Source organism: Anastrepha ludens, chromosome 5, assembly GCF_028408465.1.
Source record: "Anastrepha ludens isolate Willacy chromosome 5, idAnaLude1.1, whole genome shotgun sequence".
NCBI classification, from domain to species: domain Eukaryota; kingdom Metazoa; phylum Arthropoda; class Insecta; order Diptera; family Tephritidae; genus Anastrepha; species Anastrepha ludens.
In genome coordinates, this window is record NC_071501.1 from 50,353,528 (window position 1) to 50,378,858 (window position 25,331).

The 25,331-nt window shown below is 37.5% G+C and overlaps 1 protein-coding gene across 5 annotated transcripts in view; it reads left to right on the forward strand.

Annotated features, from left to right (window-relative positions):
• LOC128862877 (protein rolling stone) overlaps positions 1-24,733 on the forward strand; it is a 63,750-nt gene extending 39,017 nt beyond the window's left edge. For all 5 annotated transcript variants that reach the window (XM_054101659.1, XM_054101661.1, XM_054101658.1 and 2 more), the window contains 6 exons: positions 7,705-7,809; positions 7,864-7,977; positions 16,925-17,153; positions 17,250-17,369; positions 23,982-24,165; positions 24,228-24,733. In XM_054101659.1, coding sequence (XP_053957634.1) covers positions 7,795-7,809; positions 7,864-7,977; positions 16,925-17,153; positions 17,250-17,369; positions 23,982-24,165; positions 24,228-24,549 — 984 coding nt within the window. In that variant the 5' untranslated portion in view covers positions 7,705-7,794 and the 3' untranslated portion in view covers positions 24,550-24,733. The remainder of the gene's footprint in view (positions 1-7,704; positions 7,810-7,863; positions 7,978-16,924; positions 17,154-17,249; positions 17,370-23,981; positions 24,166-24,227) is intronic.
• The last annotated feature ends 598 nt before the right edge of the window (positions 24,734-25,331 follow it).

Sequence of the window (25,331 nt, forward strand, 5' to 3'; positions counted from 1 at the left end):
CCTAGTAATACGTACGTTTGGTTGATTGCTGAATAACTATGTGAGGCGGTGCCAACTCGAGCACTACCTTCAGCGCTGCTGTCGAGCAGGTTCGTATCGCCCCGTGATGCAAACCACTGAAACTTAGTCAGTGCTGCCCGCTCTGCGGGTCTCTCGATACCCAAGCAAAAACTTCATATGTCATCATTAGCCTTATTATGATGAACATCCATCGCAGAACTCTTGGGCTCAACCCCAAGAGGTTCTTGCTAAACGTTTGCAGACCATAAGAGCATCTGTTGATTGGACATGGAAGCGTTAGCCTGCCTTTTCCAGTAAATCTTGGCATCCAGGACAAGGCCAAAATAATTAACTTCGCCTACCAATCCAATTGTCACTGACAGCAAACACAAAATATATTCAGCGGAACTGACCAACTCAGTGTAGTGCCTTTTTCATCATGCTAATGATCGATTTGGAACTGAAACATCATTCTATCGCCATTTTTTAATTTTTCGCTGCATTAGAAATACTCAATGTACCAGCTTTACGCGTACAATTTCGCAGCACTGAAAAGCTATTTATCCAGAAACATTACGTTCACCGAAATTACGTCCACCAATAGGCGTTAAGAATTGTATGTGAAAAATAGGATTCACCCAAACCAAAAAAATGAATTTATAAGAAGTTTCAAAAGACGCGAATAGATTTCACTATTTTTATTCAAAATAAGGTCTTTAACATTTATTTTTGAAAAATGACAGCAGCAATATTCTCAACTGAACGTCCAGTTTTGGCCTGCCAGTCCTTGAAACCTCTGAATTGTCAACTCATTCGTATGATTATTTTCACCAAAAATTCACGAATTTTGCGATATGTTGTTGTTAAAGTACGACCATTTTTATAATAAGTCAATTATTTTAACCTTTTGCTCTATAGTGTAATATTTTATTTCTGTCTACTTGACAAATGCCAAAATGTCATAAAACATCTGTACCGTGTATAAATTATTCACTACTGACATCTAGGCATCACTTTTGAATGACCCTATCATATTTGTTTGACCCAGGCCTAAGCCAATTTTTAACATTGCTCCTTCAATAAAATGCTGAAGGCATTGTTGCTAGTGCTGGAAGAAATATGTAATATATTTATTTATAAGTATATTTCATTATATTAAATAAATAACTAAGACCATAAATACAATTCTTTTTTTCACATTAATTCAGAGCATTTTGCGCTCATTCATACACACTCATACACTTCTGTATAAGTGTCTATAACACTTGGCAAACAATGCACTCTGGAGCCTGAGGGCAGATTAGCTCAACTGAACTTTGTCACCGAAACTTAAACTGCATAAAAAATAACAACAAAGTAATCTCAACCCAACAACTTTGCGTAGCATTTAATTCACCTTTGGTGTAAAGGTGTAATGTCAGGCTGCACATCTTACATTTGTTTTGTAATTTGTTATAAATACAAGGAAAACCGTATATTAGTAATTTTATTCAATACAGCCAAAGGTATAGGCACTTGCAAATGGTAAAATGTATTGATTTCAAAGAGAAAGTATATTCCGATCTGCCTTGTTTAGCAAATCTCAGTGTTGCCTAAAAAAAACTTTCACCAACAGAGAAAAAGGGGATATTTCCCAACATTTTGTGATAATTTATAAAAAAAATAACAAATATTTTTATCAAACATCTTATCATTGAAAGTGAAATAACCTAATACAAAAGTTATTCAGTTACATTTTTGAAGTGAAACTTCTTAAGCGTCGATGGATGAGCGAAAATGGAGAGTAAAATTTCAAGGCAATGAAACGTTTTCGTTCCGCGAGAGGGAAAAACACTTAGATACACTTTAGGCTATTTTTCCTGAGTTTTTCCTTGTGGTTTCTAATTTCTAGTGAGAAATAACACTTGGCGCTTGTTTGTTGGTGCAAACTTGTAGGAAATATATTTTTGATGCCTACTTTTTGGCGTTATATTTCCTTGGTGCCTACTGTTTGGGACGTTTTTTAGTCCCAATTTTTTTGGCGTTTTTTTGGTGCCTACTTTTTTGCGCTTATTCCCGTTTCCTGGCTAGTACTTGTGCGTACTATAAAATGCTATCCATTCCGGCCTCGGGTTTATTGGTATTGCCTTGTGATAATTTGTGCCGTTGCTGTTTTCCTGGAATCGCTGCGTTTAAGCGGATGATACGCGTTGTTGCCACGGTTTGTGTGCTGCGTTTACCTACACCGGTCGACCCTTCTCCGTTTTTTGTAAATTTTGTCTATTTGTATTCTCTGCATTGTTGTGAATTTATTTAAATATGTATTCTCTCTCTCTCTCTCTCTCATTCTCTCTCGGGTCTCTCCCTCTTTCTTTGTTTGCCTTGAAAGTCTCACTTCTGTTATGTGTACTACGCTACACGCACTTGTTTTGTTTTTTTAATTTTATACAGCTACTCTTTTGTCTAAGATATCAACATCTTGCTGTAATTCTGTTTGGTCAACGATGTCTTGATTTACCGCATACAAATATTTGTGATCTCTGCACTCGCTTTACGTTCCCAATTTGACTTATCTCGGTTGTATAGAAAAAAACGATTTCGGGAATCCTGTGCTTGAGCTTATGAGAACTTTGTTTTCGTCTCATGAACTCGTTCAGCTACATTTTAATAGTATTATCATCCACGTCATTTATTGCCATGAGCTATTGCGCTGCTTGTTTCTGAAATCTTGACATAAAATAATAATCCCGATAGGTTAGGATAGATTTTCGTGACAGTCCGCTTAGAGTAGCCAGCTCACTTAGATCATGTAGGCCCATTGTGCTATCACTGTGTGCCACGGGAACCTTACTGGCTATTTTTTATGGAACCAATTAGACTCTCTTATGAAGCGTAGACTAGGTTTTAACTCAACACCGTAAGAGGGGGCAATTACAATTATACTATACTTGTCAGAATAAAGGTAACTGCAAAATTAGGCAACACAATAATAAGCAGACAGTTCTACAGAAGTACTCCCAGAGGACCCCTCCCTCTCCCTTCTCCTCTGGATTTTGGCAGTGAACTCCTTGCTGCTGGCCCTAAAGAGAGGCGGGTTGCCACGTCACAGCTTACGCTGACGATGTGGTAATCGCGGTTAAAGGCAAGTACCCAAACACGCTCATGAATATTCTGCATTCTAACATGGCACGCTTAGTAACTGTACAGAGAGTAGGGGACTCGGAATAAACCGCGATAAAACTGAACTAATTCCCTTTACCATGAAACATAGACTGCCTACAGTCTCCCCGCTTTCAAAGGTGTGGTGATTCCTTTGAAAGAGAATGTTAAATGCTTTGGACTCATATTAGACAGGAAACTTACGTGGAAATGTAATATTGATAATTGGGTACAAAAGGTCAACATTGCATTGCATAATGCAGAAAAGCGGTCGAAATCAAATGGGGATTAACACCTCGTATCGCACACTAGCTTTACACTTCGGTAGTTTGGCTTATTTTACTATATGGAATACTTTTGTGGAGGCCATCAACTCAAGAGGCAAGTTATAAAACCACTGAGCAAGGTCCAAAGAACTGGATTTTTATGCGTCACCGGCGCTCTAAGCACCACCCCACCATGGAGAAGAGAGGAAATAAATTTCCACACGGATGGATCGAAGCTAGAAAATAAAGTAGGCTATGGAGTTTTTTTTAAAGAATTAGGATTAGAACTATCTGCCCAACTTACTGACTACTGTGGCGTCTATTAGGTAGAAGTCTTAGCCATAAAAGTTGTAACTGTGTACTTTAACACACATGCCGCAACAAAAACTACGATAAATACCTTCTCGGATAGCCAGGCGGCTATCCAAGGTCAGCCTTATATGGGTTACGACACATAGAGACATTGAAGGAAATTGCAAGCCCGATGAGCTAGTCCGAAGGGGTACTAATGTTCCACTGCTTGAAAACAGAGGCAATATTGCAATTCCTATGGCAACTTGCAAATTAAGGATACAAATATTATTCTCCAGGAGGTCAATAGGTCCTGGAGAGGAGAAAATACTTATGTTACAACCAGGCTAATTTGGCCGCAATTAGATAAGAAAGGATAATCAGGAAAATTGCTCAACCTCGCAAGAGAAAACATCTCGAAGGTCATGGCTTGTGTCACCGGTCATCAGCTATTAGGTAGTCACTCTTCTAGGCTAGGAATATTTTCGCATGAGTACTGCAGAAGTTGTAGACTCGAGGAAGAAGAAGAAACAATCATTCCAATAAGTGAAATATATTTAAATTTAAGTTTTTATAAATTATTTAATTTAATCTTTTATTTTTTATATCACAGAATTTTCCAATATGGACCTGAATTTTACTTTTTGTTGGTTTTGAAGCTTGAAATTTACTTGAATTAATGCATTTCTTAATTATTAAGTTTTTTATGCTTTCAAAGTGTTTATGTACTTTTTGTACCATACAGTTTCTCGTATGCAATTGAATTAAATATACATCTTTACTTTGAAACAATCAATAACCTTGGCTTTGTAATCACATGGAGGATTGAAAATTTGATTTACTACTTGATTTTGCTACCCAGAATTGGATACCTCCAAAACAGGCTGTTTAAATGCTTCAGCAGCTTCTTCATATTTTGAAAACGCTCACTGCGCATTTTATTTTTGATTTTCGGGAGCAAAAATAAATCATAAGGTGCCAAATCAGGACTGTAAGGTGAATGACCCATTAATTCGATCTTTTGGGTGAAAAACTTAAAAGCTTTTTTGTGTGGGTCGTTACGTGAGAGCACGCATTGTCTTGGTGAAGAATCAAATAGTTATCGGCGGGTGTTTTCTGTACACGGAATTGACCATTTTCAGTTTTTTGGTGGTATAGTTGCTGTCGCCCCTCGGCAGGCAATGGCAAACCTCCCAGTGTATTTCTGCCATGAAAAAGCCCCTCATAAAAATATATGCCGTTCGGAGTCAGCTTGAAACTGGGACCATTTGTGGAACAAAATCAAGACACACGCCACAAATAGGAGGAGGAGCTCCGCCAAATACCCAAAAAGGGTGTACGCGCCAATTGTATATATACCTATATATAGTTTCGATATGACCACAATTTCTGAAAAAAAAAAACAGTCCTAATAGTCACCTTTGAGGCACTTATTCCGCGTTTAACTTTTGTTGGATTAAGGTCGTCTTGGAGCACTCATACTGTCGATTGCTATTTGGTTTCAAGATTTTTCACCCGTTACAATTTCATAGACGTACTTTGAACCACCTGAACCACTGCGGATGAATTTCCTCAAAATTTCTTAACACTTTTTGGGCAATTGTTAAATTATGCGATATACAACGAGAACAAATATTCTTGAAGACCAAATGTTCATGCAATATTGAATGTATACTGCTCTCATTAATGCCCAAGGATGCCTCTATTTCACGATATGTCACATGACGATCTTGCGTTATCGATTGGCGCCCAGGATCGATGGTTTCTGGCATATCAGTAATTTTTGGATGGTCTTTATGAAATTAATTCTGCACCGATCGACAGCCACGTTGGAGCTCGTTGTATCAGCGTTTGGCAGTGTTTGCTAACTGCGGCGCTTCAACGCGAAAAGACCAAGCACTATAATTTGATCAATGAACACCTGTATCGATAATCCACGTCGAAACCTATAGTAAATCATTGCAAGAAAATATGTACGATTTAATTCTATCTTTTGGGTAAAATGAATTTTTCAACTCACTGGAAAAAGAACAAATAAAGCTCGTAAGTGAAAATTTTCTATGTAAGTTTATGCTAAAAATACCAAACTTTCTGATAAAAATATCGAAATACAGTTCATAACACGTAGTGTTGCAAAGGCGAAAAATATAAAAGGCCGCCCCCCTGGCGGCCGCCGTAGCCGAATGAGTTGGTGCGTGATTACCATTCGGAATTCACAGAGAGAACGTTCGAATCTCGGTGAAACACCAAAATTAATAAAAACATTTTTCTAATAGCAGTTGCCCCTCGGCAGGCAATGACAAACCTCCGAGTGGATTTCTGCCATGGAAAAGCTCTTCATAAAAATATCTGACTTTCGGAATCGGCTTGAAACTGTAGGCCCCTCCATTTGTGGAACAACATCAAGACGCACACACAAATAGGAGGAGGAGCTCGGCCAAAGACCCAAAAAGGGTGTACGCGCCAATTATATATATATATATAGCCCTCGTATTACTCTTTGTCCAGAGAGTTTGAACAAAAACCACGCCCACGTGCCATATAACATGAATGATGCAAAATTACTAAAATTTGTTGCAAATAATGAATCCTAAAAATAAATACGGCGCAGACTTTGAAGAACAAGAGGGACCACGCCCGTTTGTGGGCAAATGTATGTATCTCGAAATAGGCTTAATAAAACTCTCTCAAGATATATATATATGTAGGTTCATTTAACTCCTATCATAGGGCGTCAAAATCCGATCTTAGTTCTAATACAATAGCCAAAGATCGTTGACAGTTGGTTTGTTTGTGAAATCCGAGGCAATGTAGTTAATGAATCGTTAACGAGTTAAATATCGGTCAAGTAGATTGCTGGCATGGCTGTTCTAGCTTGTCAATAGAATACAATCAGCACCTCCAAGCAGGTGTTTTACTTCTTTTGGTCCACGAGTGGTATTTTATTTCCCCTCCCACCTTACATATAGGCAGAGCATTCCCCGATCCGCCAACTGAGGACGCGTGCAATGGGAGACAAGCAACTGTGCACCTCATTTTGAACCGCTTAATTATTATTGAAACCCTTTTTATGCGATTCTCTATGTATGTGTAAAAAATCAAAAAAATCTAAATATTCGTTCATCCCACTTTCTATGCTAGCACAAATTTAATTTTACTGAAGTGCGCGGAGGTATATAAATTTCTGGCTGGACCGAGTTCAGCTAACCTTGTTTGTTTTTGTCATTAAGTTTACAGTGGCACACAAGGCACTTAAAAAAAATACGCACACACAGTAATGCAGAAATTAACAAACTTCTTGAAAGGGAAAGAAACGGGAAAAGGCGTTTAAAGAAAACCCGACCAAGCGACCTAATATGATAAATGCTAAAAAACCATAAATATGTAAAAAAATAATTAAAAATAGTTGTAAAATGTAATCATGTAAAGTGAAACTTGTATTGTATTATTGTATATTATTTAATTGCTATTATTTCGTTTATTTTAATTTTATCGCTTTTGACACTGGCCATTAAGCGATGTATATAAATCCTGTCCAAATTGTTAAACAACATACTTAATGTCAAAGGACAGATGTATAAAATAAATGGGGAATATAATATAAAAAAAAACAAAAGGTTACAAAAGTTTCCGCCATTATTAAACTATAAAATTATTTACTTTGTTTTCAGTTTTTGATATTTAGAATAAAACAGTATATTTTTTCGTTTCCACTTGAAAACTAGTAATTTTCACAACTTTCGTGTAGTTTAAGCTACTTTGAGTCATAAGGTAGGACAGACCCCTGTCACGAAAATGTTTAACAGGAAACTTAGGTTAACAGTATGTGGATTTTTTTCGTTTGATTTTTTTTTTTTATAAAAAAAACAAGCAAGTTTTATATAATTGTTGTTATTTAAGGGTCACAAACGCAGTCACGAGTGTATGCTATTTTTAAATTTGTTTACGCTCAGTTGAAAAAATGTCAATGTATTATTTACTAATTTTTCTTTTTCTTTTAAAATTACAGTTTCACACATGTCTGATAACGGCGTGAAAACACTTGGGGCCGTAGATCAGATAGTCTCTATTCTCTACATTTGAAGTGAAGTAAACTTGAATGACGTTGGAAGTGGTTCGAATGACTGTGTATTTTAGAATTACATACTAATTGTATGAGATATTTTAGGCCAATAGCGAAATGAGCCGTTTGCATGAAATAGTACATCCTGTCAAAAAGGAATTTCGTCGGGATAAGTGCGGATTCGATCACACGCCGGCGGATGATTTTGTAAAGTCACAAGTAAGTAAAAGATTCTCGCGTAACTGGTAGATTAAAATATTTTTCAAAACCTTCTACAGAAACAGTTTAAATTACATTAGTGTCGGTGGTCCATATAGCAACACATTTATTCATTGGCAGCTCCTTCTTTTTTGAATCGAAGAGAGCCCCTTCACTGTTGACCAACTTAAGGAAAAATTGAAAACTTATTTCTAAAGTCAAGTTGGCCCTGCACAGTTCGTTTATTGAAAAAAGACTTTCGCCAAAATAAAGTACCCACCGCGTCTGCAGAATGGAAGTTTGCGCCAAAAGTTTACGAAACTAGTTTGGTTGTGGACAGATCTGACGTTCCATGAATATGGCTGCTGTGACAAAAACTGTGTACCTCAATTCAGGACATCATTCAGCCGTTGATCTCAGCAGCTCAAAATTTCACATTATAACAAGAAATTCACATGAAAATCTCAGGTTATTCGCTTTCAAGGTCCACTTGCCTCAGTAATCCCAGACAAGCGACCATGCTTTAGTTATCGCTTCTTATTTAGGGCCCTACATCTGCTCATGGACTAGAATTTGGTAAAAAGATGCATGTTCATCTTACCATTCGCGTGTAGTGCAAATTTTGAAATGTAGAAATTTGAAGCATTGCTTTTGACGATCTCTGTTTTAAGCAGAATGGCAAACTTTGCCAGACAACACTTGCAACAGTCGATATTTTTCGCGCTAAATTGTCTATGCCAATTGGCCGCCTCGTGACTGCGAGACATTGTGCATGCTATCCAAAAATGCAGGTCTTTAAAGTGAAAATCACCGAGCTATTTATGAAATAGAGCCAGAAACCGAAATGACGTTTATTCCATTCTTACACGAATTTTTTTCATTTCAGGTATATTTTATGGTTTGCCTTGAATAAATAGGAAAATACAATATTAATAGGTCTATTTATAAGTTCGTGCGGTTTTACAACAGATGGCGTAACTTGATTATTATTCCATCGATCCACATTTCCAAACATTCATTGGAGAGCTACTGTCGTAAGGCACAAACGTCAGTATAAGTTTTTTATTTGAAGCGTAAACAACAATATTTTTACCACACTTGAAAATGTCGAATTTCGTGCCAAATAATGTGTTTTTGCGGGGAATTCTTCTTCATTATTTTAATATGAAGAAAAAAGCAGCCGAAAGTCATCGTATCTTGGTGGAAGTTTATGGTGAGCATGCTCTATCTGAGCGAACGTGCCAGAAGTGGTTTGCACGCTTTAAAAGTGGTGATTTTGGCTTGGAAGACGAAGAACGCGAGGGTGCGCCGCCAAAGTTCATGGATACCGAATTGGAGGAATTGCTCGATCAAGATCCGGCTCAAACGCAAGAAGAGGTTGCAAAAACTTTGGGAGTTGATCAATCAACCATTTCCAAACGTTTAAAAGCCATGGGAATGATCCGAAAGGTAGGCCATTGGGTGCCGTATGAATTGAAGCCAAGAGACGTTGAACGCCGTTTTATGGCATGCGAACAACTGCTTCAACGGCACAAAAGAAAGGGTTTTTTGCATCGAATTGTGACTGGCGATGAAAAGTGGGTCCATTACGACAATCCAAAACGTCGGGCAACGTATGGATACCCTGGCCATGCTTCAACATCGACGTCGGCGCAGAATATTCATGGCCTGAAGGTTATGCTGTGTATCTGGTGGGACCAGCTGGGTGTTGTGTATTATGAGCTACTGAAACCGAATGAAACGATTACGGGGGATGTCTACCGACGACAATTGATGCGTTTGAGCCGAGCACTGCGAGAAAAACGGCCGCAATACGCCGATAGACACGACAAAGTTATTTTGCAACATGACAATGCTCGGCCACATGTTGCACAAGTGGTCAAAACATACTTAGAAACGCTCAAATGGGATGTCCTACCCCACCCGCCGTATAGTCCAGACCTTGCGCCATCCGATTACTATCTCTTCCGATCGATGCAACATGGCCTGGCTGACCAGCACTTCCGTAATTACGATGAAGTCAAAAAATGGATCGATTCGTGGATTGCGGCAAAACCGACCGAATTTTTCACAAAGGGAATCCGTGAATTGCCAGAAAGATGGGAAAAAGTAGTAGTAAGCGATGGACAATATTTTGAATATTAAATTTGTAACCATTTTACGTCAATAAAGTTTCAAATTTCGAAAAAAACCGCACGAACTTATTCATAGTCATAACCTTTTCTTTGTTTTCTAATTAATTTCACACATCTATTATCGGAGAGATTCCCAATTGCATGATAAAGTTCCAAAAGAATACGTTTTAGATGTCGGATTATGGTAAAGGAGTCTGTTGAGTAAAAGCTCTGCTAGCCAAGGCTTAGATTTTACTTACATTAGGTTAAGTAGAGCTGACTGATCTATAAAAAGATCTCACTTAGACCTCTAGGGTCCAATGTGTTGCCAGTGCTATGTATCTGGAGTCGAAGATATCCCGAGTTTTAACAAGCCGTTCAGCCTATCCTATCCTAAGGATGAGAAATATGTTGATTCTTGACACTTTTGTCTAGTCCTACAAGGAGCAGGTATCTCAAAGTACCCCTGACTAATCCCATTTTGGTTGCATTATATGGGGTCAGACAGTAGCCCGTCAGTATTCCAACCAATATTTTGCAGCTTTCCTAGGCAGAATAAAGTTTGCAGTTTTCGTATTCCAAGTCCTTAGTATTATATAATTTTAGCAGTATTGTACGAGGTTGAGTGTTCCCATATCGACTGCGTTCCCAGAGCTGGTTCCTCATGTAGTTCCGTCTTCAGAAAGCAGAGTGATGGATATATGTCTGACGGTGTCAATCTTGGCAAGCGAATAACTGCCTAAGCGAACTCATCGGTTCTCTCATTTTCTTTTATTCCTCTGTGCCCTGGTATCTAGTAAATAGTGAACTGCCCATTTCCGCAGAGTTTATCCATTTTGGATATACACCGTTGAACACATTTTGAGTTAGTGAGAGGAGTCATAATTGCTTTAATAGCCGCTTGGGTATGAATGAAAATGTTTGTCGGAGTACTAAGATTTTCCCAAGTTTCACATAAACTTAGAGGTTGTTACTCAGCGCGTCATTACGATTCACCGGCGACATTATCCGTGGCCAATGCTTACAGTTTACGTAATATACAAAACTGAGAAATCTAAAACTTACAGCTCTCTACGTTTTCTAAGTTGCGTGGAGCTTAGGCTAACCAGAAACACGTGCTGCTGATATGGTAGGTTGGCCAAAGCTATGTATGTAAAATGATGTCTAAGTCTTGGCCAAAAGAGCTCTAATACAAATAACACTTACATAAATACATATGACGTTTTTAAAGCTATTTTTTTTCTAAAGATGATACTGATACGCATTGCTTATTTTTTACACAAAAGACGCCAAGGTTCATTCATATAAGATGGTGTTATTTGAACAGCTGGTTTTTGTTTCTGTCTCTCGCTTTAATAGTTTGAATGTCAAAGTAATTTTATTTACATTTTGATTGAAATACGTGGAACCAAGGCGTATCTATGTATACAAGGTGGTATTATTAGAACAGCTGGTTCCTTCTTCTATCATTTGCCTTCAACTTGCAACATTAGTAGAAGGGAACGGCGATAAGTTTTATATACATTCAATTCGAATAGCTACAAATAAGATTGTTCAAAAACATCTCCATCACATTGAGTATCAAACGCAAGACAAAGTGCACCATCCCACTATATAATGAGGTAACCGAATTCGGTGGCCACATTGCAATGAGTTTTGCCCGCGAGGAAATTTGTTTTTACAATTTCTCTTTTCTCAATTGACAAACTTTGTCTGCTTTTTACGAGGTCTGCCTAAGACAAATCATACTTCACCAAGACAATTCGAGATCTCACGTATCGGCTCACATAAAAGAGTTTTCGAGCGCTCCAAAGATCGAATTAATGTGCCTTGATTTGGCCCCCAATGATTTGTTTTGTCCCAAAACATCAAAAATAAAATGCGAAGTCAACGTTTTCCAAAGGCGGAAGAAGCTATTTGAAGCCTCTAAGCAGCTCATTTTGGACGAGTCTACTTCTGAGTGACAAAAGTGCTTTAAAAAGTGGTTCAGCGAATGCAGAAGTGTATTGACTTCCAAGGAGAGTATTTTGAAAAGCAATAAGAAGATTTTCATTATTACTTTACTGTGCTTTCATTATTGAGCGGAAAATATAAAAGACATCCCTTGTACTTTATTGTTGTCTAGAGCAGCTCAATTGGCCTTGGCCAAGGATGATAGATTTACCAGGTTTGCTCCTTAACTAAGTCGAAAAAGAAAGTTGTGAGGGGAACTTCAGCTGTCACGCCACTTGGGAGATTCAGCCGTATTCTGCATGATCATTTCACCTGTATTCACACACTCGTGCAATCAATAGTTTTTCAGATAGCAACGGAGATTCATGGGTGAGTTTTTTTCGTATATCACCCCATGAGTTTTTTTCATATATCATCCCAAGTGACGTCAGCCCATCAGCTGATTCTGTCAAATTCCCTCAGAGCCGAATAACGGTCTACTAAAGAGCACACCTCGACTACGGATCACTGGTCTAGAGAATTTCAGCAACAACCAAATATACGCCATTGTTGTTTTTGCTCTACTGCTGCTATGCTGTAGATGTAGCTTTATTCAAATCACTAAAATGCAAAAAAAAAGTTCGTACTTGTAAATTTTTTTATACAATAGTTATCGCCTTATATGAACCCACCTTGGAAGACACGCACGCAATTGGTAGATTCAGTGTCGATCTGTTGGCGTCCAAACACTTAACATAAGTGCTTACGATACCAAGTTATTATAAGTATTGTATTAATTTTAAAATAGTTGTTTTAGTTGGTACCAGTAAATAAATAGTGAAGTAAATATGATTACAATTCTAAGTTTCACTCAGCTATTGACACGCAATATTTTCTGAAGTACTGCACAAATTCTACCGTAGATCTCAACAAGCGAATGGCGATTCGCGCTGATCATATTTTACAGCATCCAATATAAAATTAATTTAATCTTTCATGGGAGCTGCATCAGCAGAGCGGAGTTTGTTGGCGAAAAATTAATATTCCGAATTTGTTTTTGAATACATTTTTTCCTAAACAATTTTTTTCGCTAAATAAATCATTCAATATTGGTTTTTGGATGACTTTTTTAATAAATAAAAAAGATGATTTTGAGTGGTGGAAATCTTTATTTTGACCTTCACGCGCTCTATTGCCTGTATGTTTGTACAGGGTGGGCCATATAGCGTTTGCTTTTTGAACCACGTATTTTGTTGAGAATGGTAACACAAATGACATATCAAATGTGTTCATAATTTACTTAAAGGTTTGACATTTACGAAATGGGACGCTATACGCTTGAACAAAATTGGGAAATATTCAAAACCTATTTCCAAAGTGGTGAGTCTTCTTCTTCTTTTCTGATTCACATCGGTGGCTACGTTAAAAAGCAAAACTGTCGGATTTGGGGCTCAGAAAATAGAGAAGCAAATGCATCCACAACGAGTCACTGTTTGGTGCGGTTTTTGGTCTGACGGCATCATCGGGCCATTTTTTTTCGAAAATGAGCGAGGAGCCGCGGTCACAGTAAATGGCGAGCGTTACCGTGACATGCTCAACGAGTTGTTTCCAAAAGTTGAAGAGGATGACATGGACGACATTTGATTTCAACAGGACGGTGCAACTTGTCACACTGCCAAAATTACACTCGAACTTTTGGCTACCGTTTTTGAAAACCGAATAATCAGCCGAAATTCCGATATCAATGGGCCGTCTCGGAGCTGTGATTTAAGCCCGTTGGACTATTTACTGTAAAGCCAGTCGTGGCAGTCATGTGAACGATGTTATTTTTCATTCATAAATGACAATGTTCAATGTTCAAAATAAAAAAAAAACAGTTTCAAAAAATATTGATTAGTTTTTTTTATAGCCGATTCAAAAAGCACATTTTACATGGCCCACCCTATATATTGCAGCTGTCTAGTTCGCAAGTGTCAAATACGATTGCAGTAGGTGTCCTTTTGCAAAAATTAGGTGTCCAATAGGAGAATTAATCTTGCGCCACCCTGTATTTTAGCCTGTCTTGCGCCTGTTTATGTATCTTTTATACTGTATTTACCATATGTGAAGGAAATAGATGCTCAAATACCATAGTATTCCACCCGCAATTTCTCAACAAATTATATGTACATCTGGGCGGCCGCCGTAGTCGAATGGGTTGGTGCGTGACTACCATTCGGGAGTGCGTAGATTCGAATCTTCGTGGAGGAATATCAAATAATAGAAGAAGATTTTTCCAATAGCGGTCGCCCCTTGGCAGGCAATGGCAAACCTCCGAGTGTATTTCTGCCATGAAAAAGCTCCTCACAAAAATATCTGCCGTTCGGAGTCGGCTTGAAACTCAAGAATGATAGAAAGAAGATTGCGCCCATCAGAGCGTACGTGACGTCACGTTTGCTGAGTTGTGCAGTACTGCCAACCATTTGCTCTTCGCAATAAATTTATTGCTTTTTTATACCGAAAATGCGACAATTTTTAAGTTTGGTGTTTGTTTCTTTTTGTTTTTAATTTAAGGCTAGCAAAACTTTAGGTTAAAAAAAAAGTGTACTATTATACAAAAGAAGTTTAAAAAAGGCCACTCTGAGAAGATTTTAGTGCTAATGAAAATTTGTTTACTCTTATAAAATTTGATAATTTGAAAGTGCAAATTTAATTTTTGGCTCCATTTAAGGTTGTGCAAAAATATTAAATGCTCCTCTCTCAACTCTTCTTAAGATTGAAAACCTTTTTACACATTTTAAAAAGCCTTTGAATTTATTGAATGCGAATTAAAAGCATAGAGGTGGAATCGTTTCTTCGGGTCATCATTCCTTAGTGAGACATAGGACATTAAGAGTTATATTCATTGTAAAAATAAACAAGAAAATACCAGAAAATACTAAGGAAACCATACTGACATTTTTACAAAAAGAGTACCTTATCTAGTTGCATAACTTCAAATATAGCAAATAAGTCGTTCCCTTAACAAAAGAGTCTCGCTTAACAAAAAAAAATCATAAATTAAATTGTACATAAGCATAACACATTTATTTAAAAAAAACGCACATTCTACAGACAATTTGTCACGCATACAAAGTTCTTTAAGTAACACAATAAAAATTTCGTGTTTTATTTTCTTTAAATGGGCATTTAGTGCGTTTTTATATGCAAAGCTAGGCAACTCTGCAGTAGCGAGAGAGAGATTTGACTGCCGAAAGCAGAAGAACACCAACAACACCGGCAATCGCGGGCAATGCCACCAGATGTTAAAAAAAAGTAAAGCTAAATAAAACTGAGTGAATTATTATGAGTAATTATTTAAATATTTATTAAAAAATGTATATTTTACAAAATTATAAACATGACATTTTAATTAGAACAGCTAGAAAAATGTCATGAAGAAAGAACTAAAACTCCGAGACAAAAAATAATAAAAATAACAAAAAAAAAAAATGCTAAATCAAGTTACGAAAATGGTAATCTGGCCATACTGGAGCCAAAATCACGTAACTAGTTGTCAAATTCGCTGAGCGCAAAGTAACGGGACCACGATGGGCGCCATCTCATTATTCTTTGCATCATGCTTGAAACTGTAGGTGCCTCCATTTGTGGGACAACATCAAGGCGCACACCACAAATAGGAGGAGGAGCTCGGCCAAACAAATAAAAAAAGTGTACGCGCCAATAATTTGTTTTATGCGTGTATGTGCCTCTCAGTGGTAAGGACGGCATGACTTCATTTCATTTTAAGAATGGGTAAACTTTGCCATTTGAGCAGTTTAGCCCTATTTAAAAAAAGTTTATTTACCCTGATTACTAAGGGGCTTTTATGTAAAAGGTGATATTTCTTTGCGATTTACGGTCAATCATTCTCATTTGATCCAAAAGAACGTCTTCAGTAAATCGGTCTTTTTTCAATATCGGAAAAGTATATTCCTTATTTGTTATTTGGGAATTACGCACACACAATTTTACAATACCGCTAGGTAATTTGTCCATCATCCTACTAAATATACTGCCCTTAATACATACATACAAAATTACTTTCAAGGTTAATACAAAATTTTAAAAAAAGTTCCCAGTGTTCGAATAGAATTTCAAGGCATATGTTGAAAATCCCAAACTTGAAAAGCCAGAAGTGGTATTTGCAGCCGTGCGAAGAAAAACAAACGAGGCACTGCCTACTTACAGCTGGTCAATATTTGTCTCTGATATCATATTTTATTAAAACGCATGACTGCAAGGTGCTTGCCATATCAACGTACATTGCCCACCTAGACACGAGTCGAAATCGCCTTCAATGTGGCATTGCTACCTAGCTTGCCTCAATTAGGGTCATCGTATATACAAAACAAAAATAAGAGGGTTGGCTATAGTACGAAGGCCTGGAAGGAAATCTGCGTACAGCAGTGTTTGTGTGAAGAATTTTAAAACACGACAGATGCATCCATTATGACCCCAAATGTTTTGGGAGGTGTGGCTGCCACAGTCATCACTTGCCTTAAGTAATGCAACGTTGTCTTGATCACCTTGAGAATGGCCGTTGTGAATTCAGTTCGTTCCGTTGGTGTCGGCTTGAATTAGTTATGCCATATGTAAACGTATCAATATGTGTGTATGTGCGAAGGAAAGACTAAACCATCGCATGATCCAACCAATACCACATTTCCGCAACTATTTACGCAATAGCGCAATAGCGAATAAATAAAAGCTACTTCGTGGCCATCAGTTGACGCTTGACCGCATTATTAATTAAATAGCCATTAACAATGTACAATAAATTACACAGCTACACCCTTTCCTAGGAATTTTGTGTATTCGTTGCAACTTTTCAAGTACTACTTTGTTTTTATTTTAATTCATTTGTTTCTCATTTTATACTTTTATATTGTTATCCTTTACAGTGGCAGAGTCGCACCAAAAGTGTTGCATATTTAATTTATCGTTGGCTTATTGCGCTGTTTTTCACCGCCGTCGTCATAGATTCGATGCTCGAGAAAGAGGAGGGTTCATCGACGAACTTTTGGCTGTACTTTATTTACCTGACAAACTGGGGGGTCATGCTATGTATGTTTACAAATATATTGGGTGCAATATTAGTGACCACATGGCACTTTCATCCCGAGTACGCGGGTGGGTAAAAACTCATTTTCAATTTATTAAATACTCATAAAAGTAACTTTACTATAAATGTATATAATTTGTACTATAATATGTTTTCTTTTGTAGATAAACTACTGAATCTGGAGTCACTGACTAGTCCATTCGTTATTTATTGGAGCATGCACATAATTTCTCTAGTCCTTTCAATAGTGATAACCGTAATTTATTGGAGCGTTCTTTATAATGGTAAATAACAGCTTATGTAGAATTGTAAAGGGTCTTTCTTTTTATTACGGCTCTTAACAATTATCTGTGACAAATGACAAATTACATCATTAAATGAGAAATGGCATCACCGTTTACAGGTAAACTTCGCCAAACAGTTGATTCACGAACGCCTAATCATTGAGAGCGTCGAGATATCGATGTTGAAGGTTTATCAGAAACTCTTTGCGCTACAACAGCAATACTCTCAATAGAACGCCCAGTTTTAAGTCTCCCAGTCCCTTTACTACTAGGTGCGCAGCTAAGTTCCCGTTGTTTGTCAATAGATGCCGCCAGCAGTGAGTGCTAGTCGATTGTAACATAACCTAAGCATCATAAATCAAGCTTAGTCATATGATAAACAAACTGCTCGATACATTAGTGATTTTGTTTTGGTATCATATACTTTTGGTTTTGTGAAAATGTCCGATTTTTTGCCAATAATCATCATTTGCGGGAAGTGTTGATTTTCCTCTTTCATTCGAAAAAAAGGCGGCTGAAGCGCATCGAGAGCTACAAAAAGTTTATGGATATGCTGCTTTAAGTGAAACAACGTGCCGAGATTGGTTCCGTCGCTTCAAACACAGTGATTTTAATGTTGACGACCGTCCGCATGAAGGAAGGCCAAAAACCTTCGAAAATGCTGAATTGGATGCATTTCCGTGTGAAACGCAAGAAGCGCTTGCTTCAGTACTAGGAGTTACCCAACAATCCATTTCCAAGTGATTGCAAGCTTTTTTTGGAATGATTCAGAAACAGGGGACTTGGGTTCTTTATGAATTAAAACCAAGGGATGTTGAACGTCGTTTTTTCGCCTGTGAACAACTGCTCCAGCGGTAAAAAAGGAAGGGGTTTCTTCATCGCATCGTGACGGGTGAGGTAAAAGAGATTCATTGCAGCAATCGAAAGATGAGAAAATCATGAGCTGCGAAGGTTATGCTATGTATTTGGTGGGGCCAAGTTGGTGTTAATTATTAAAACCCACCTGGAAACACTGAAATGGGTGATCCTACCCCACCCGCCATATTCTCCAGATATTGCGCCGTCCGAGTATCACCTGTTCTGATCGATGGCACATGCTCTAGCTGACCAGCAGCAAAATGGCTTGATCCGTGGATAGCCTCAAAAGATGTACAGTTTTACCAGTTACAGTTTAGTCACCAGCGATGGGTAATAGTTGCAATGATTCACTTGGAACCATTTTTTTCAGAATGAAGTTGTATTTTCATCAAAAAAAAAAAAAAAAAAAAAACAGCGAGAACTTAGTGGCGCACTTAATATCTTCAAAAGAAACAGTTTCTTGAAATTTTTGAAAATTTGTTCACCAAGCTTTGAATTGTCGACTCGTTCGGACGATTATTTTCACACAAAAAATAACGAATATCGCGATAAGCTGCTCTTAAAGATCGACCATTTTCATAATAAATTTAATTAAAATTCTACATTTGTCGACTTGACAGTTATCAAGGATGCCATAAAAAGAGTACCGTCTAGGAATTATTCGGTACTGACATTTAGGTGTTACTTCTGAAAGACCCTTTACAAGGTGGCGCAAAACTACTCACCTTATTGAAGATTTTGCATATGGCACCATACGTCAATCAGTAAACAAACATACAAGCAATGAAGCGCGTAAAGGTCAAAATAAATATTTCCACCACACAAAATCACTTTTTTATTTAGTAAAAATGTTATTCAAGAATAAAATTGTATAATTAATTTTGCGTTACCTTAAATGTATATAGTTTTAAGCCATTTAAGTTTTAATTTATTGTTAAAAATATTTTGATTTATGTCAAAAACTTCCAATCTTGCAGACATTAGGAATAGCCATTACTTATAATTGTTATCAATATAGTACATACCATATATAATAAATGAAATTGCAGATAAGCCTGCCAGGAAAGGCTCGACAGAACCGGTTTCAGTTGCCCCATCTCAGACATCGGGTACCCTTGATGGTTGTTAAAGGGAAACTGCACAATTACTTGCTTAAAAAAGCGAAAGACAGATGGAATTCTATCATATCGTTAAATTAAATTTTCAAACTCCTAGCCATTCAGAGTTACCGGTCACTGGGTGATCGGAACTCATGCGGAGAAGGTTGGACTTCCGTACAACCCCCATTGCAGAAGCTGTGCAAATCTGGCTACTGAACACATTTTTTTGCTAATCTCCAGGTCTGGCGGCTTGGCGCTTGATGTTCCTTAGTGTGCTTTTTGGGGATAGCCTGAAACAGTTCTCCAGTCTGGATCCCGTTTCTCTCCTCTACTACATAAACAGTACTGGATGATTGTAGATGGTTTTTCTTGCTTTAAATTGTGAAAATTTTCGCTGCTAGGGGTCTATATTATGGTATCGAAACGGCACTCTAGTTCTACTTATAATGCACCCGAGGTACTCTTGAAATGTAACCTACCTAGATATCTTTCGTTAGGTGTTTGGGCGAGTTTCTAGAACAAGTCGTGTTTTGAGCCTTCATATGGTTTTCATAAGGTTTTTTGTTTTTTTGACAACTCCTGGCTGAAAAAGTCGTTTCGAGATAAATGAGTTTAAAGTTTTAGGTACAGCAGCGCGCGAACCGTTCTCTACTTAGTTAATGGATAATTTTAATTCTTAATTTAATTATTTAAATTTCTAGACCACCGGGTCCTCTTAGAAACTCATTTCCCGGCTACGACGGCCTGCTTTTTAAGCACCCGTGAAGTCAATCCTAGCTGAGCCTACGTTCAGCGGAAACTGAATTGTGTTACTGTAGGATAGTGTAGCTCTAATAATTGCGCAAATGGCTGAGTCATAACAAAAATTCGCTTTGTTGCATATTGTGGGGAAGCGCTCATTCACCGATGAAGTCTCTATAACATCCCAAATCCGATGGTCTGCCACAATCAACAAAGTAGAAGTGCCTTCCCCATTAAAGCACCAAACATTTCAAGTTCATTAAAGTTCTTAAAACATAAGCAGTGGTAAAACACTATCCCGTATTTAATTTTCGACCTCCGCCATGACTTTAAAGCCACATTCAACCGTAAAGATGACATTTAAAAATTAAAATTAATTTTTTATACAATAAATGTTTTCATCTCAGCAAATCAGTTAGTATCGATTTTCGAACTCGCCTTCAAACGGCTTCAAATTTTTATCATTCGTAATTTGTTGGACGGATACTATACATTAGGGTGCCTCGGCCAAAACAGTTCCACCGGAATTATAAATAAAATATGTGCAATTTGAAGATTTCTGCCAAAATATGATCAATCAATATTAAATGAGCTGGACCGATTTGACAATGAAACAAGTTTTTAAAAATATATTTTCCAAAAAATTACGTCAAATGATACAAGAGTTCAAGCTTCAAAAATGTATCAACAGAATCAAGATAATGAGATTTTTGGAGATACTTTCAAATCGATCCAACTCATTTAATAATTTTCGAAATATTTTGGTGGCAGTCTTAAAAATAATATATTTTAAAATTCCAACGGAAAACAGTACCAATTTTGGCACAGAAGCAATAAGATTGATAATGTTACATTTTTGCTGGCTCAAACCCCTTTTCCTTATCGCCATTTATGTCGTCCCTGTTTACTCACTTGTCCAAAGTCTGTGGGTCTGTGCCGGCTATTTCAGAATATTGATATTCTCTATACTGATCCAGTTTAAAACATGTTTTCAAGGTTTTTTAAGGTCATTGTCATATTGGAATCGGCATGTTCCACTCAGCGTAGGGAAGTGTCAAATTTATATTATTTATTAGATGGAAAGGGACGATGCCATACCCGGAATAGGCACCTCTTACTTTTAAGTTCGGTCTGCATGCTTAAAATTCCCTTGAGAGTAGCAGGGATCTTATTTTTAGGTCGACAAACTATTCACATTCCCTCCGAGTTTCTCAAGTTAAACTTTGGTTCATCAGAAAATAGGACGCACTCACCAGCTGACATGTCCACGAGCAAATTTTAGGAGAGCTCAGTGCTTTTTCTCGAAATTTAATGGCTGCTTGGTCGCCCTATAACATTTTAATCGAGCTGCGCATGCTCTTCTTTGAACTGTGCGACTGCTTACAGTTAAGTTACAGTAGGATTTGCCGGAATATTTTTTCCATTTCTCTTACTAGTCTGTGGCTTCTTCAAGTGCGGTACTTTGTAGTCGTCCGCCGCATCGACGGCTCCGGACTTTTTAATTTGTTGAAAATGAAATTTACCTTTACTGTTGATTTGGGTAAGCAAAACTTTTCCGAAATACAATATCTGTGTGTCCACATTTTAGTAAAATGAATTTGCCGTCTCAAATGAAAGAAATGTAGATGATGCAAGTTCTACATAACTTATAATCATTATCATGGACGGACAGACGGACATTTAGTATAAATAGATAAAAAAGTGCATGTTGTTTTATCTGACTTCAAAAAGATTATGTCGGATCTAAATGAGTTGGACAGCAGTGCGAGTTTGGGTGAGTTTTATTAAGTCGTTATCGAAATACACGCATTTATCTAAAAGTAAGCTTACTACAGCTAAATCGGTTTATCTCATAATTCTAAGCATTTCAGTAAGTGCGGAACAAAATTAATCACCCTATTGGAAGATATTATAATTTTAGCAAATGAACTATAAGTAGATAGCTGCAGTATACAAACAGACAAGCAGTGGAGCGCTACACCCTGCAAGACCGTGAAATAATTTTGTGGATTTTTGAGAAATAATCGGCCGATGTTGGCGCAGCATGAATACCGACGTGGATTTCCTAATCGTGTCGCACCAACTGGACAGATATTCCGGCACTTAGCTGCTCGACACGAACAGACTGCAATCACATAAGACCTTGCAGGGCATGACCGCCACTGGATTGCTTGTTCGGCTGTGGCTGCCTATGTTTCTGAGAACGAAGAAACATCAACCAGACGACGGTCCACGCAATTAGACATCATCAGACGGACCCTATAGTGAATTTTAGTGAAATACTTACAAATGTAGTACAAAATGTTCGAATGAAATGTGAAAATCGTATTCTAGGGATCAAAATAAGAAACTTTGCCGAAGGAATCATACCTCTAAAACGAATTCTGACTATCTCGGTTCTTTATGCTGTTAAACATAACTGATATGTATACACAAATGCGCGTATAAAAAGTATGAAGTCATTTGTAATTTTATTCATAATATATAAAGGGTGATTTTTTAGCTATTATCTTTTTAAACAGTTGGTTTAAAAAGCTGACGCACGTTTCGTGTTTTGTTTCACTGTCAAACATCTTCAGTTTGGCCTATAATTTGACTATGAATCGTCTTACAAACGAACAACGCTTGCAAATCTTTGAATTTTATTATAAAAATGCGTGGTCTGTTAAGAAAGTTTATCGCGCGCTTCTTCCATTTTATGGTCAGTTTAATCGAGCCACTGAAGCGGCTATTCGAGCTATTGTGACTAAATTTAGAACCAAATTTACATTATTGGACATCAAACCACCAACACCAACACGCTTACGTAGAGTGCGAACTGAAGAAAATATCGCAGCTGTATCGGCCAGTGTTAATGATGACCATCAATTATCGATTCGTCGCCGTTCACAGCAATTGGGCTTCTGTTACTCAACAATGTGGAAAATTTTGCGAAAGGATTTAGGTGTCAAGCCTTTCAAAATACGGCTGGTGCAAGAATTGAAGCCAAACGACCTACCGCAATGCAGAATTTTTGGTGAATGGGCTCTTCGAAAGTTGGCCGAAGATCCACTTTTTTATCGAAAAATTGTGTTCAACGACAAGGCTCCTTTTTGGATCAATAGGTACGTAAATAAGCAGAATTGTCGATTTTGGAGTGAAGATCAGCCAGAAGAATTTTAAGAGCTACCAATGTATCCAGAAAAGGTCACAGTTTGGTGCGGTTTATGGGCTGGAGGTATCATTGGACCGTACTTTTTCAAAGATGCTGCAAATCGTAACTTAACTGTGAATGGTGAGCGCTACGGTGAAATGATATCCAACTTTGCAAGAGCTTGACGTGCATGACATGTGGTTTCAGCAAGACGGTGCCACATGCCACACAACACGCGTAACAATGCACTTGTTGAGAAGCGAGTTCGGTGAACATTTTACTTCACGTTCGGGAGCTGTCAATTGGCCACCCAGATCGTGCGATATTACGCCTTTAGATTATTTTGTGTGGGGCTACGTTAAAGCTCATGCCTATTCAGACAAGCCTGCTTCAATTAACGTACTAGAAGACAACATTAAAACATTTATATGTGAAACATTGGAAAGAGTATTCAAAAATTGGACTAAGCGGATGGACCATTTGAAGCGCAGTCGCGGTCAACATTTGCTTGAAATAATGTTCAAACATTAAATTATTGTATATGGACTGTACTATCGATTTAAATAAATATTTCATGCATTTTTCTGATTTTTACGTGTGTTTTTTTTTTGAAAAACGTTCCTATAGATCTTAAAAAATCACCCTTTATATGTATATATACAGGAAGCTGATATTTTAGATATTCTATAGTATAAATAATATTTTGTTTGAAATTGTTCTTAGTGTATCACTGCGATAAATTTTCCAATTTATTTACATTACACTCTTAACTATTTTCAGCTGCAGAGAGTTCATTAAACGCCACCAATGTGCTGACACACGCCTTCAATTCCATTTTCATGTTCATAGATTTGCTGATTGTGGCGCATCCACTACGGCTGCTACACATGTTTTTGCCAGTATTATTTGGTCTAATTTTTGCCATATTCTCTGTAATATATCAGAAATGCGGCGGCTTGAACAGGTGATTAATTTATTTATAAATTTTACGCAATTCGTACATTTTTCTGACCAATTAAATTATAGGAGAGGTAAACCTTATATTTATCACGTGATCGATTGGCGTCAACCGTTGAGCGCGACCTTTGTAGTGGCTGGTGTACTGCTACTTACCTGCTGCATCTACATTGTGCTCTTCACCATCTACAAGTTGCGCACTTTACTCTACAGACGTATCAACAAAGCATGCTACTATTTCCCAACAACAATGCCGAACACTGTGAGTGCAAGTGTAGAAAAGTCAGCAAATGGCACTTTACCTAAAACGGTTAAAGGCACCGGTATTCAACACTCACCCTCGGGCATCTCAATGGTATTGGGCAATTTCAATGCCGACTGGCTATCATAATCAGGTGTTTACGACAAGCAACGAGAAGTTGGATAAGTATTAAGTGGTGATTGGGGGGAAATAGGGGAATTTAGTGCAAATATCTACATACGAGTATGTTGTAGTAAATAAAAGTAGTTAAACACTGTTTTATTTGTACATAATTGGCATTTAAATAAAACTAGCGGTAGTGTAAAAATCTAAACTTAATTTTAATTAATTAAACTGTCTTAAAATGTACTAAATGCATATCAAAAATGGGGAGAGTAGCACTAGTTTTTAAGGAGAAATGGGACTTCTCAGAGGGAACTGGGGCTTTCTCCAACATAAACCACCGAAGTAGCGGTAACGTAAGTTTTTCTGATATTTCGCGAAAATATATCAACTGAATCTTAAAGAAATTATCGATAATGACGTTGACCTGCATGTTAGTAGTCGTAGCATCGCCCTGGAGCAAATATCGACCATAAAACCATTTTAAACCATTTGCGCAAAAATAATGCATTTAATATATTAATAGGTAACCCATTTGAGCCAAACGTTGGCTGAAAACGAAATCGTGTACTGCCATCTATCAAACGACGGCAAAACAACTTACAGACTGATTTATGGGTTAGTTTGGATTTGGCAGCTATTGGAGTAGGCCATGTTTCGTGATTTTGGCTAAGATGGAAGAAGAGAAGTGTCGTTTGGTAATTCGTGTTTTGTTTTTTGATGGGGGAAAATTTACGCCTCAGAAACTAATCAAAAATCAAAACAATGGATTTCTCCCGGAGGCGAAAACAGTGCCATCGGCCGGAAAG